The 13,030-nt window shown below is 45.9% G+C and overlaps 1 protein-coding gene across 1 annotated transcript in view; it reads left to right on the forward strand.

The window, feature by feature from the left end:
• Positions 1–3,043: 3,043 nt before the first annotated feature.
• Positions 3,044–13,030, forward strand: part of T265_12726 (hypothetical protein) — a gene marked incomplete at both ends in the record, with an annotated part of 30,677 nt that continues 20,690 nt past the window's right edge. The window contains 7 exons of the mRNA XM_009165166.1: positions 3,044–3,280; positions 3,324–3,550; positions 3,585–3,699; positions 3,733–3,846; positions 3,894–4,036; positions 8,357–8,552; positions 11,640–11,856. Coding sequence (XP_009163430.1) covers positions 3,057–3,280; positions 3,324–3,550; positions 3,585–3,699; positions 3,733–3,846; positions 3,894–4,036; positions 8,357–8,552; positions 11,640–11,856 — 1,236 coding nt within the window. The remainder of the gene's footprint in view (positions 3,281–3,323; positions 3,551–3,584; positions 3,700–3,732; positions 3,847–3,893; positions 4,037–8,356; positions 8,553–11,639; positions 11,857–13,030) is intronic.

The raw sequence follows: 13,030 nt of genomic DNA on the forward strand, positions 1-13,030 counted from the left end.
TTACATCCGGGAGCTGCGTTCTTTGAAGGTAGCGAATTTGGCTTCACTAAGAAGCAGTCAGTAAGCTTGCTGAATGACTGCAAACTCCGAAGACGTAATTGGGAACTGAATTTTCGTTCCACTAAGGTCAGTCGTGGGCCGACTATCCCGCGGACTGAGAAGACTAACATGCAAGTACGAGAAGTCTGGGCCAGCATTTTTGCCAGGAGAAAAGGACTCAAATAAACTCTCCTCGAACCACGGTTATCTCAACAGCACAACAGACCCCTCCTCATGCCTGATCATCATGAACGTGCTGGAGTCCGAGAATCAATGTACTACTGAAAGAATGCACCGTGATAAGATATTAGAACTTGTGGTCAACGTCATGTTTGTGAAATGGGAATCCGGATTCAGAGAGATATCGTCATTGCGCCTTGGAAGATAGACTAACGGCAACTCTTACCATCTGAGTTCTCACGGACGAAGAGAAATGCCAGTGAGCTTTTCAGCGAAAAATATCCGGGTTCTTAGTGATCTCTAAAGAATATATGGTCATGGTGAGGTAAGCCGTCAAGGGTACGAGGAAACGGTGGGCTTGCTCGTGAACTTAATCTCCGGACTGTGGATTTTCTCGTGATAAAATGAAAAAAATAAGTACCTCGGACCAGGTGTCGACTAGTCGCTCTGTTCCCTGGCATAAAGACTGCAATAGTTTTGCATATGATTACTGTGAATTTGAGTAGCCTCATAAAAGTGAATGCAATTTAATTCATCTGCTGCACCTTTGTGGCGCATAGTTGCCATGCCACCCGAAGAAAGCACGGGGGCTGAGGTTCTGCCAGGTTGCCCAAGCCTAGACAGGTCGGGCGGGGGGGTGGAACATGTGTGGCGACTTATTCCTTAAAAATGGCAAGGAACTTGCATTTCCCATCAAACACCGCTGCCTTGTGGTCAGGCTCTGGAGTCAAAGGGTTTGGTCGGGAACCACAATCATCCTCCTGTCCAGGCGTCGGAGCCCTTGCAGCATCCCAGTCTTTGTGCAACCATGGTTCTGACAGTTGAGAACGCTTACGCCACACTGCCCGTCACGGAGTGCCAACAGCCGGGTTGCCTTACTTGCTGCATACAACAGGGTGGGTAAGCAACAACAGACTACTATTAACGCCTTCCTTCTCTTTCGCATCCTTTTTATCCCCCACCCCCCACCTAATTAATAACTCTCCTTGTAGGCCCGCCAATTAGGACTGATGGTTCTGTTCAACCTGCATCGGTTTTGGCAGCAACATATGCACATCCTCCACCGCTGACATCTTCAGGCAGCCCGTGGTCACTCTTCAAGCATCGACACCAAGTATATCTGGCTGTTGTTAACGTTCACACTCTGAAGCAAGCAGAGCAACAAGCTACTCTTGCTCTCACACTGCGCGTGTTTGGGGTCGACGCGTGTTGTGTAACAGGAACAGATTTCAAGTTTCAAGCACGTTTTGAGCTATCTGTCCCATCCCTGTCCATTCGCTTCCGGCTGCGCACTTCTGGCGATCCAGAGGCCGCTTCGGTTGGATGTGCAAGAGTCGGCGTCACCTCAAGTCATCTGGCAGAGGGATACTTGCTTGACTAGATACCCGTTGATAGTCGACTCTTTAAGGTTCGTCTGACAACGTCCGTGAATAATCGTTCAGCTGTAGCACCCTTTCGGTGCCTAGCTGCCACGCCAACGGAAGGAGACGCTACGGCTGTTACTGCCAGGTTGCCCAAGCCTAGACGTCCGTGAAGGAGTTTCGGGGTAACTCAATGAATAAATTGCCATCCAGCTGGATTGAATCGGTACCTTTTTCACTGCCTTGAAGTGGCCCTTTAGAATTAGTTGTCATAACACTCCCATGCCGAATAGAACGATGCCCTTTCTGAACCGAAGAAGGTTGATATGCATGTTTTGAAACTCCAAGGGGATATCATCTTTCTGCGGAGCTCTTTCTGCAGTTCAGAATGATTTTCACTGTCTCGCTTGGTTTAGCAAGTTAACAGAAGACGTAAGAAACTTTCTGGTCTGCTGAGCAGCTAACTGAAGCACCCAACTCTTCAACTTTTGTCAGTGGTTTGGTGGATCGACTGCATCACCCAGTGCTCGACGCTGTTTTCCGATGCTGTCTACCGTTGCGGATAGTCGTACTGACAGATAGTAGGAAGTCTACCGTTCTTTTCAGACGGAAGTTCTTAGTTACAGCAGATAATCGTGATTTATCCATAGGCTAGTCCTTCGTTTTCATCTGAGCGACTTGATGTGACTGACCTGATGTAACTTGAATCTGGCTTTCTGGACCACTGTTAGCCAACTCGCTTTTGGTGGCAGTCGGCCTTCCGGCGCTAGCTTCATTTATGGTTTCGGAGTCAGAGTTTTCCCTGTGAGGTCAGACGAATCTTCAGCCGAGCGCAAATGCGACTATACTCAGAGCCACAAGTTCATCCAGCTCCCACTAATCGAATAGACCGACTGCCACCAATGGACGATATCCAACATTGCTGGAATAATGTATCATCTAACTGGCCAGCAACTGATCAATGGGGTCCTGGAAACGCATGCTAGTAACCAGTGGCCGGTTGTGGTAATTGTTGTAGTTGTAAATCGGTAGCCGTCCTCCCTGCCATAAAACCGAGTACTCGGATGGATCACAGGAGGCAGTTTCGAAATGCTTGGTCTATTGGGACGACAAACTGTCAAAATCTCGCCCTTAACCTACTAATAAATTGTCCAACCCTCGCCCAATGTTTCGGCTGTAGCACCCTTCCGGTGCCTGGCTTTCGTGCCGCCCGAAAGAAGCACAAGGGTTGAAATCCTACCAGGTTGCCCAAGTTTTGACAGGAGCAGTGGAGGTGATGAGGTCGGGTTGAACCGCGGACATTTTTGTCAGTAATTTCGCGTCTTCACCCCCAAAACCTCGAGCTCATCCTTGCCTAATATTTTGGTATGTCTAATCAGCTTCTCTTCATCATTATCCGCATCATACAAAGCAAAATGGTGTTGAATTATCTAATTTGTCAACCGAATTCATTTTCTTTTCAGCCGCATTGGTCTGATGACACGCGTCAGTCAAAACACCGTGTATTTGCTCCCCGGCGAAGCTGTTCTCAAGGAAGGGGCCGTCAACGGCGGGAAGCTTTTGCTCACAAATTACCGGTTCATTTTTGTCACAATCGTTCCGGACAACATATGGAGCATCCCGTTGACGCTTATCAGTAAACTGGAAGTTGTCGATCTTCTTTACCTTCGAATCACCACGAAACTTGGCTTATCTCTATCGTATGCATGACCGTTTTACTCCCAAATGACTACTTTTGTTCAGGTGTGAGTTCGAAGAGGACACTACATGTGAACTGTGGTTGGGATGTATCACAAGAGCTGCTGATAGAACGAGTGTGCTTGAAGACAGCTTCTGTTTTCGGTTTCGGGGCAGCCTACAATGTGTCATTCCGGAACATCCGTTTTTATTTGGTTGGTTTTCCCTAGTAGTTTTAACACTTACGATTTTTTCATGTGTAGGTACGAACAAACTTCTCTGGGGAGCTACAGGTATGCGCTTCATTTTCCTATATGTAAATACCAGAATGTTCCATTTCAGATGGGGCTAGTCGCTCAGGACCAAATCTGGTCTGTCGTGAACTGTCCCGAATGGGGTTCAATGAGGCGTGGAAAGTAACCGACGCAAATAAATCCTTCAAGTATGTGGCTTCATCTCATGGTTTCATGTTTAGAATTTGCCCTTCTTATCCGGAATATCACATTGTCCCGAGAGATGTTGAAGACAGCGTGATTGCCAAAATAGCAGATTTTCGTACCAACAGACGCTTCCCCTCAGTGGTTTGGAGGTCAGTTGTTCCTTTGACGTTATCTTCTCTAACCACTTTGTGGGTAGGTCTCAAACAACCGGTGCCGTGCTTTTGCGTTGTTCCCAGCCGTGCGTTGGTCTGATGGGCTATCGTAATGAGTTTGATGAACAATTTATGTGCAACGTTTCGCGGAGTTGTCAAAAGAATCCCGGATCAAGACCTATCACTGGTACGTTTTAGGGGACTGTGTTCACTTCTGAATGGGACTCAACATTTTCATGCGAACACTTAAGAACATACTTTCGCTCTGTTGTGGCGTGCAGTTTAACGCGGCGGTTGCTAGCCTAAGCAAATGTTCTTCGGTAGTAAGCTGTGTTTCCGTTTCTTTCGTTGAACATTTAAAATGTATTTTAGCAGTCTGTTCGTACGTGAGTAGCAGTGTACTCAGTTTCCATCTGTCCTGATGAGATGAACCACTGAACAGGAAGACTGATAGCTGATTGATCTCGACGAGCTGGCACTAACACAACAATGTGTGGGCAGGACGTACTGGCTCTTAGACACCATCCTGAAGCAGTGGGCGTTTCTGTTGCAGGTCTTACTCAAACGGACTAAACCCAATACTTGTGCGAATACACCCTATTCTGACTTCCGGGTAATATAGGTCAGCAATCCGCTATTTATACATCCTTCCACCTTATTTGATTTATTTATCGCGTAAATGGGCCATCGTTTAAGCATACTGGCGGTTTATGAATATCTTCACCGAAAGCACGATGTTACAGGATGGGAAAGAGACCTAGTGCCAGTCTACCCCAACCATCTCACGACATCCACTCAGACAATTGGGATAGAAACTGACAGCAGGAGCGCCACCGACATCGATTAACAGCCGTATCTTGCGGTTTCTCCAAACATGCATAGGGAATCGTGCCCCTCCCATCCTGAAAAGCATGTCCCGCGGCCGTTACCCAAACTTTTGTGGTTACTCATACCCACCTGCCATGTCAGAGGCTGATCAGCTCTGTTTGTGCTACTGGTTTGCTCACGCAAAACAGGATTCTTTTTGGTATATGCAATGAATGGCCTAATCACAGCTCTTGGTTCTGGACACATTCGTCAATAACATGAACTTCTATCGAGGAATGTCTAGTAAACCCGATCCAAGCTTGAGAGGTTAGTGTACTTATCCGTCTCGCTACAATTAGGATCTATACAACTTCCATGATCCCTCTCCTTGAATTATAAGTAGCGTGGTCCGTGAATGCATGTTTGGGGGCATGACCTTGCACTTTGTGGGTTCAAAGCGCAAATGAGAGGACGAGATGACGAGTCAGTTCATCCAAAACTACCTGCGCCTCTTCGAAGACTAGAACAACGTCTGCATATTCCAGATCGATGAGGTTTTTGTCAGTAGCTATTTAAATGGCAGATTTTAAGAACCCAGCGTTTGTCTCATCGTTTTGTCCATCACGAAATTAAACAGGAGTGGTCACCCCTGGTGGACGCCCCTCTGTGAATGGAAGCTTTTCGAAAGCTTCCTGTGTACTGTCACATGCCCGGAAGGCTGAAGACACAAACAACTTATTTTGTCGACGAAATTCCGGGGCATTCCTTGCTGCGAAAATGTTTTCAGGAGAACAGACCATTCAGCCTAGTTGACTGCGTCTTTAAAGTGCTAAAATACTAAAGTTGTGGGTCGTTTATACGTGTGCTTTCGGAACACCCGACGAATTGGGAAGCTTTGGTCAACGTACAGTCTACCGCCCCGGAATCCTGATTGTCGCTCTCAAGTCTGCTGCATGGGTCACCATAAGGTGGTGAAGAACAGGGTCAAGCTGATCCCCCTGCGATTACCGTATATCACTGGGTCTTAAAGGTCGCGTGTACCAGGCTACAGTAACGGCTGTAATGTGTGGGTGCGAGACGTAGACTCTGCGGCCGGATGATGTGAGGCATCCTCAGGCTTTTGGTCGCTGATGCCTCAGAAGCGTAGCTGGTTTTGGATGGCATCAGCGGATTAGTGATGAGGTGATTAGAAAGGGGGTATATGGTTGTGTAGCAAATACTTCAATCCTGGAAAACATCCAGCACCGTCAACTGCGGTGGCTCGGTCATGTGCCGCGCATGTCGAAACACCGTCTACCGAGACGAGTGTTCTGCGTGCCTTCGGAATGGCGCAAACGGCGAAGTGGATAATATATGATCTGGCGGAAGGATGTGAAAGAGCTTACGAAGAGTTTGATTGTTGTTGATGTTGTACACCTTCCAGGATTTGGTCCCCGTGACCCTTCCTGTGCTTGACTGGAGACAAGAGTGGCGGCTGGTCGATACCAGTGGCGTTCGTTCCCTCAGTTTCCAGATTGGTTGGGCGCTTGAAGATGCAGGCACCTCAGAATGCTTGACACAGGTCAACACCGGGTTCCCTCACTCACCCACTCCTTTTCTATGGTTTTCACTCTAAGGCTTTCAGTATAATAAGATAGACTTTATTCTTGCACGACCGTGAAGCATCAGTGCCAACACTGATGTTGTCTCTGGTGATGTTGTTGATACTGACTTCTTGATGCATAACACAATGACAAACGAATTCACTGTGAGAAAAAAGAGCACCTTGTTCTGCTTGGTTCAGATGGCGAACAGACAGATACCAGCAGCCGGACACCCCGGTATCGATGCTTGAGGATCAAGAAACGTTGTCAGATCTCTGACCATTGACCATCCTGAAATGACAAGTCGCAAGTGTCCTGTGGAGTCCTCTCTCCTCTCTCCAGTGTAGCTCAGTGAATCACAGAGGCACACAAACCGCCACACCACGCTAAAGTCTAGTCTCTTCATGACGGGTGTTTTCAGATCCACCCCTGTTTCTTTGTTTTGTAGTTCTTTCTCAGCTAAACTGTTCAGACGCGATTCCGTCTGCTTTTTTGGCGCTACTTGCACTGCGCCAGTTTGATCTAATGGGCCAAGCCGGAAATGGATGTCGATTGTAGATGGGTATGTGGGTTCTGGTGCTTTGTATCCTACGTCCGGCTTCGATGTTTACGAAACTGGATGGTCAGTACAAACCAGACTGGACGCCCCATTTCCTTCCTCCCCCGCTGCAGAAAATAGAATTTAGAAGGTAAATAGGGATGAAGTCTAGCCGAGAAGTATCACTATTTATCAGCTGCTTTTTGCGCGATGTAACAAGCTCCGATCAGCCAGCACAGGGCTGTAATAAGAGCGTGATGAGAACGTGCTTTTGCTGCACAATGTGCCCCCCACCTATTGTGATAATGTGCTTTTTTATTTGATTATGGACATATGATAGGAACGTTCTTATGTGAATCAAAGCTTCAGCGCATTATCTGAGCCCCAAAGTAACTTTTTGCGGAAAGAAATAAAGAACATGGTTTCTGAGTGAACTCCCTATCGGATGGAAATTATGTGCTCCATAAAAGCTCATGGTAAAACCACACCTTATGACAACCGAAATTCGTTTTAGCAATGATCATCTATTAGGGCGTCCTTGGCAAATATTTAATCACAACCAACTCCCCAACGACTATGATCAGAAATGAAACCGAATATATCGGTCCACGGCCTGGGATGCAGAACCTGCTGTGCTTCATCCAGTCTTGTCTTTTGTGGTTCTCCGGCATTCAACGGCGGGTACACGTGAGGTTTAGGCGGTCAAAAAAGACCTATTCTAGGATGGGTGCGGAGTGTATCGCTGTCGAGAAAGAAAAAAATCACATGCACTCGGGTTAAATTGCTCATTCTGTCTGCATGTCCATCTCCCAAAAGTTTTTTTCTTTCCACCGGTCCTTCAGTTGAGCTCGTACTGGACGCTAGGCTGTTCAAGGTGAATGTTAAGCACACCTCTGGCAACAACCAGAAAAGATAAATAGTATTATTCTGTCAAATGATTTGCAGTATGTCAGCGAGTTTGGGTAAGGCGAGCAAGAACAAATGAACTTTACGTATGGGTTTAATCTAATGAACAACTTTGGGAAATGAAATATTCGTGGCATTGAAGGTTATTTGTGATCTTTATTCCTTGAAGAGTGTCTGATGTGCTACTCCGGTGTTTCTTCACATGTTCCTCGGAATGGCGTGTTAGTTTCTTCATAAGAACTCCAGGGGCTACTTGTTGTAACACATCGCTAATTAGCTGCTGCATCCACTGATTTAGCAGAATTAGCGCAGTAGTGATAATATATCCTCCGTCGTTTTTGCTCCAGACGCATTCAGTCCCAGAGGCTTATGTTTCGTACAGATTATGACTCTCGCAAACCTCTTACAATTTCCACTACTACACGTTGCTGGACCTCTTGACAAATATATACTGGGGCCTTCATTGTCAACCCAATCGATTGTAATTTTGATAAGCGTACAAACCAGGTTCCATGCTCTCTTCGTAGGTCCATTTCTGCGGACAACACTGAGAATGCTTGACATACTCCACAGATGACTTTCAGATGCCGACTCAGATTGCTGTGTCAGGCAGTAGGTTTTCGTTTGACTGAATCAGCAATAACCGTCAAGCAAACCATTTCCTATATTTCAGGTCCAAAGCGTCTCCTGATCGTTGATGCGAGAACTTTCAGGGTAGCCCAGTTGCGCCGTTTGCTAGGCGGTGGTTATGAACATACAGCCTACTACGACGACGCTGAAATTTGCTTCATGGACCTTCCAAATCTACATAAAGTGAGGCTTAGCTTTGAAAGCCTGGTCCAACTGTATGCGATGGATTCTGACGCCAGGTTCGTTTTCCCCATCCCTCTCAACAATTCGGTTTAACATACAACATCTTTTTAGACCTAACTGGTTGGTAACTTATTCTGAGACTGATTTCGTGGTTGCTACTGCGGGACGAGCTACTCTTGGCAGGGCTAAAATTTCTTGTCCAAAATTTCTTGACAACTTTCTGCTGATAAGATTGCTGAGAACCCCTAGGCAGCTCACCAGCGATTTTCCGGAAGACGAAGTCCCCTTGTTCCCATCAACACTGTTCTACTTGAATCTCAAATCGCAAACAAACGGTGAAATACCTATTTGCAACTAATTTGATGTTAACGGGAGACTCAACTGAATTCCAGCTCAATAGTCGACTCCTCTTGTCTTCATTTCCAGCGCAGAGCCACAGGTAATAGGATGTATTGTTGAACGGATTTGATGTTGTTTGGTTTATTCGTGGCTCCAATAGATCCCCTGTAAGTGAGAAGTTCCAAGTCACTTCGTATTTCAATAGCTAGAAATTCACATCTGCTTTCTATTGGCCTGCATCACTGTTTCGAAAGCAGTTGGAGCATAAAAAATGTTGACTGACTTTGCAAGCCACACAAGAGGCCCATTAATGGTACTGACAGACAGACGAATAATTGATTGCACAAAGTTTCGGAGATGCACACGCGGAGTCCAAATGTGGCCGGATGACGTCCTCGGTAGATCGTTTGATAGAACACCCGTTCAGTAATTGGAAGATAGGTAGTTCGATTCCACTCGCAGGTTCTTTGTTCATACCAGGATAGTTGGTGTCTAACAAGTAGTTTTCCTATCCTGCGGAAGATGTTCATTGCTTCACAGAAAACAGTGGATGCGGTGTCATCCACTTTCGACCACCTCGAGCAGTAGTTAACCTGGCCATTGAAGCTCAGCCGCAAGTGGAAACAAACCGTGACTAGTCACCACACCAAAAACGGGTGCGAGATGTCCCTAATGGTTAGACTGGAAGGTCCGCGGTTCGAACCCGACCTCTGCATCTCGATTTCCCCTGTCCAGGTTTGGGCAACCTGGCAGTGTCCCAGCCCTCGTGCTTCCTTCGGGTGGCATGGTAGTTCGACACCGAATGGGTGTTACATCTGAACGATTTTTTAACGACCACACCGAAACAGTGGCGCGATAATTCTTGTCTGTCTTTATTACTGAGGTCACGGCAGTAAGGATGCTTGAATTAGCTGTATTTCTGTGCACAACTCAGATTTCAAAACACACTACAGCAGCTTCAGTTGTTGACAGAGTCCGTTTACAAAGTTTTTTTAGAGTGGCACTTGTATACTGAGTAAAATGAACCGACTACCTTCGAGAAATCCACTTGGTGATCGCTCTAAACCAGACGCTCAAACTTAATTCGTTTTCACTGTCCTAAATGCTGGGTGTCACTAGTGCAGGTTAAGGGATATAGAACGGAAGGGCCAGATTATACTGGCAGTTTTTCCGGGTAGATTTAGACTGTACGTTCAGTTTACCAGCCGGGAACGTCCTGTTGATAGCAGACAAAGGCATTGGAATGAGCAACTCCAAACAGTATTGGAGAAAATGCATCCCTCATCGCTGCTATGCTTTCGAATGAGGAAACTTCTTTGGAACAGTTGTTTTCAAATCAATTGGTCCGGATACTCCTTGTAAATTTACCTGGTATCAGTTCGATAGGCTCCCATTTCAGTCCACCTCTCCAATTCTACAATAAAAAGCTCTAACAACCTTCCGGTTTCTATCTGCCATGCTACCCAAAGGAAGCTCGAGAGCTGAGATACTACCAGGTTGCCTAAGCCTAGACAGGAACAGTCTAGGTGGAGAGGTTGGGTTCGAACCACGGATCTTTCTATCAGTAAGTTCGCGCCTCAACCACTTCACCCATGGCGCGTGGCAATAGGCATTTGTCCTAGTGGATTTGGGAACTTGTCCGATCCTCTATTCTCAAGGACACATGGAAAATCCTCTTTACATTCTTTCACCAGACTGAGAGTTAGTCACTTCTTAAGCATCTGATCTAGAGTGTTCACCAAGTGGATTGACCGGATACATTCAGTCTACTTTATTCAGTGTGCCACTCTAAATAACTTCATAAACAAGCACTATCAACAACCGCAGCCACTGCAAAGTTTTCAAACTGTTCCTGGGTGAGCTGCTCTAAATACCTCAACATCACATCTACTAGACGGATGTGTCGTGAGCCGGCTACGCATTAAACGAAAACATGCACTGATTGATCAGGATTTCGGCCCATCGGAATCCCCTCACAAAGATTCTAGCCTGGCCTTGTGAGGAAATTCCGTGATAACCCTATTAGTACATTTGTAATAATTTTTGACTTCATAAAAGGCTGCCTTAAGCTACCTTGTCTTCTGATGTACTGTAGTGGCCGATATAGGAGTCGTAATATCGTCCGCAGTACGCAATGGAAACCTGAGTTGCGCAAAGAAATACAGTTGATCTAACAAGATCTACTACATTCAACGATTGACCCGACACTGTTTAGTTGTGATGACTAGTGACGTTTTGTTTCCGTTTGACTGCGGCGTTCAGTTTTTGTGATGACCAGTCCGGTTGGCTGGCTATGTTTTTAGCGTGCCGTTTGCGACTACGTTTTCTGCTATCATGTTCCCCGTTATACATAAATGTCTCCACCAGGCGAAAGTACTCCAGTATAGTTTTGGCTAATCACTACAGGCTTGTGGTGTTTTACAATTGACGTGGCTGTACTGAGTAATAGTCCTCATAAGTTATACATAGGATCATTGAAACCCATTCGTTCGAAGAGTGACATTCGCCTGGATTTCATTTTAGTCCTCCAACTTAATTTTGAATTGAGGTATTTTTGCCCAGTACATTCCATTCGATCAAGTGCCAAGTAAAGTTGATAGAAATTCATGTGTAAGACTACATCAAGAGGAAAGAAACTTGTACTATGTCCTTCGGTGTTTTCGTCGAATTTGTGGATATTGTCATGGGGGGGAGGTATTATTTCAATCATACTAAAGGTCCCAGCCATCTAACTCGACCATCTGTAGCACAAGAATTTCGTATTATCACGCTTTTGTGATGCGTGTTCTTCCCTTTTCCCGCAGTTGGTTTTCCTTACTGGAAAAGACTTACTGGTTAACTTATATCAGCCAACTTCTCAAGTGTTCTGTTGATATCGCTACTGAGTTAGAGTCGGTTGGACGCCTTGTGATGATACACTGCACGGATGGATGGGATCGGACAGCTCAGCTGAGCTCCCTGGCGCAACTCCTATCTGACCCGTACTACCGAACAATCCAGGCAAGTTTGCATGTCTACACTGTGTCTGATTTGTTACATCTTGTGTCCTACTAAATAAGTGGTACACATTCAAGTCTACTGCAACTGTTCCCTCCATCTGGAGACCGGACATCGTGGTGCGACGGTTTGTGTACCTCAGTAAGCTATTGAGATGTGCTGGAGAATGTCCACAAGGTCAGTTTGGTCATTAGACAAAGGTCTGACACACCCATTGCCTCAGCTCTCCGGGTTGAGGGTTAAAACGAGTGTGGTAACTTCTTCCTTAGAAGCTGGGCTACTCATGTGGTCTCAAGCTAACCACCTCTGCCTTTCAGTCAAGCTTTTTAACCTGAGGCATTGTTTGACGACCCTAATCGTCCTTCTATGTATGGGCTCCATGGTGTTATCTCAGCTCACATTCAGTCATAAAATTTGCCGATAAAAGTACCTTCATACCATATCAGTCGTCTCCTGTTGACATTAGCCAGATCCCCATATTCCGCTACATACAGCAGGACGGATAAGCGACTGCGCAATCTCCCGTTTTTTAATTGGTATCTTGTGTCACCTGACAATCACTTTCACGTAGATTGCAGCTGTATGAACCTTAGTCAAGTACTTATAAAATTGACACAGTATATGCCACAGCCCGCATCTGCCGCTCCGTACCCCTAATTCGGGCCTCTTTCTCCTGTTTTCATAACGGCCTTTAACGTGAGAACTCTTAGGCAGCTCGGTTAATAAGTTGACCCTGCACGTACTCCAGACGCTGTGTCGATTGATGTCCGTTTCATCTTTGAAATTCGGAAACAGGATCTAAATGCAGTTGTTGAGCTTTCACATTCTCTCTGTTTAGACGCTGTAGACTACGAACATCAAGTGATGCTGTAAAGAATATGTTCCGCTGTGACTAGATTGTTCATACTTTTTTGAGAACAAGAACTTGTTCAAGAGAATAGGGGTAAATTGTTGGTCGTGTTCAAAAACTATTCAAGCGACTGTTTCACCCATAGGAATATAAGTGTCACCCAAATCAACACGGCTACTGTTATTCCCTATATTGAGACGAGAGAGCAGTATGCAGGGTTTCTACCTGGAGGAGGGTGCATTCATTTTATTTTTACATCATGTCAACTGCTTGAGGAGTTTGCCACTATCGGCAATCGCGGTTTCCTTCGACATTGAAGGAACCCTTGACTCTATTGAAGGCTGGCAC

The sequence above is a fragment of the Opisthorchis viverrini genome (genome assembly GCF_000715545.1).
Source record: "Opisthorchis viverrini unplaced genomic scaffold opera_v5_12, whole genome shotgun sequence".
Taxonomy (NCBI): Eukaryota; Metazoa; Platyhelminthes; class Trematoda; order Opisthorchiida; family Opisthorchiidae; genus Opisthorchis; species Opisthorchis viverrini.